This window comes from Nestor notabilis, unplaced genomic scaffold (assembly GCF_000696875.1).
Source record: "Nestor notabilis isolate BGI_N333 unplaced genomic scaffold, ASM69687v1 scaffold2045, whole genome shotgun sequence".
In the NCBI taxonomy this organism is placed as follows: Eukaryota; Metazoa; Chordata; class Aves; order Psittaciformes; family Psittacidae; genus Nestor; species Nestor notabilis.
In genome coordinates this window covers 1-658 of record NW_009927680.1, presented here as the reverse complement: position 1 = coordinate 658, position 658 = coordinate 1, and the positions used below count along the sequence as shown (strand labels likewise).

At 57.3% G+C, this 658-nt stretch overlaps 1 protein-coding gene across 1 annotated transcript in view; it reads right to left on the bottom strand.

Annotated features, from left to right (window-relative positions):
• Positions 1-401, bottom strand: part of LOC104405420 (mucosa-associated lymphoid tissue lymphoma translocation protein 1-like) — a gene marked incomplete at its 5' end in the record, with an annotated part of 26,056 nt that extends 25,655 nt beyond the window's left edge. Inside the window, one exon of the mRNA XM_010014142.1 lies at positions 283-401. Within this exon, the coding sequence (XP_010012444.1) occupies positions 283-401 (119 nt within the window). The remainder of the gene's footprint in view (positions 1-282) is intronic.
• Between the last annotated feature and the right edge of the window lie 257 nt (positions 402-658).

Here is a 658-nt window from a genome sequence, read left to right as displayed (position 1 = left end):
CGCGGGGGCTTTGCTGGGAGCACCCTGCTCTAGTGGAAGGTGGCCCTGTCCATGGCAGGGGGTTGGGACTGGATGAGCTTTAAGGTCCCTTCAATCCAAAGCATTTGATGATTCTATGATACTATGAGCCGCAGAGGCCCTTGCCATGGACATGCATCCTTTCCCCCTCTCCTAGTATCCTCCTTGTTCTCACCAGGTCAGCCTGCAGAAGGCCAGTTCCATCACTGTGGACAGAGACACAGCCTGATGCCACACCAGGGCCACTTCTGTTCCCACCATTACCTGGTGCTGACAAAACCATTGGTACTGCAGCAACGTCCGTCCCTCAGCTCTGCACCGCAGCATGAAGGAGTATCCCAAGGGAACAGAGGCAGATACCGGCTGCTCCGTGATCACAATGGCTGTAGAGAAACAGTACACGGACATGGAAACAACCCAGCATTTGTCAGGGACTTCCTCCCACCACTGGCCAGGCTCTATGGACCGCAAGAGGAGTCCCAGCACCCACTCCAGGGCAACGGGACATTTGGAAAACCAGGGATGGTCGGCCTCTCGTGCCCTGGGGATACCACGGGGCTCTTTTGGGTCATCTCCCAGGCCCAAATGCAAGGGGGGCAGCACTTTTCGCGCTGCTGGGCAAAGGGAGCCACTGCTCAGG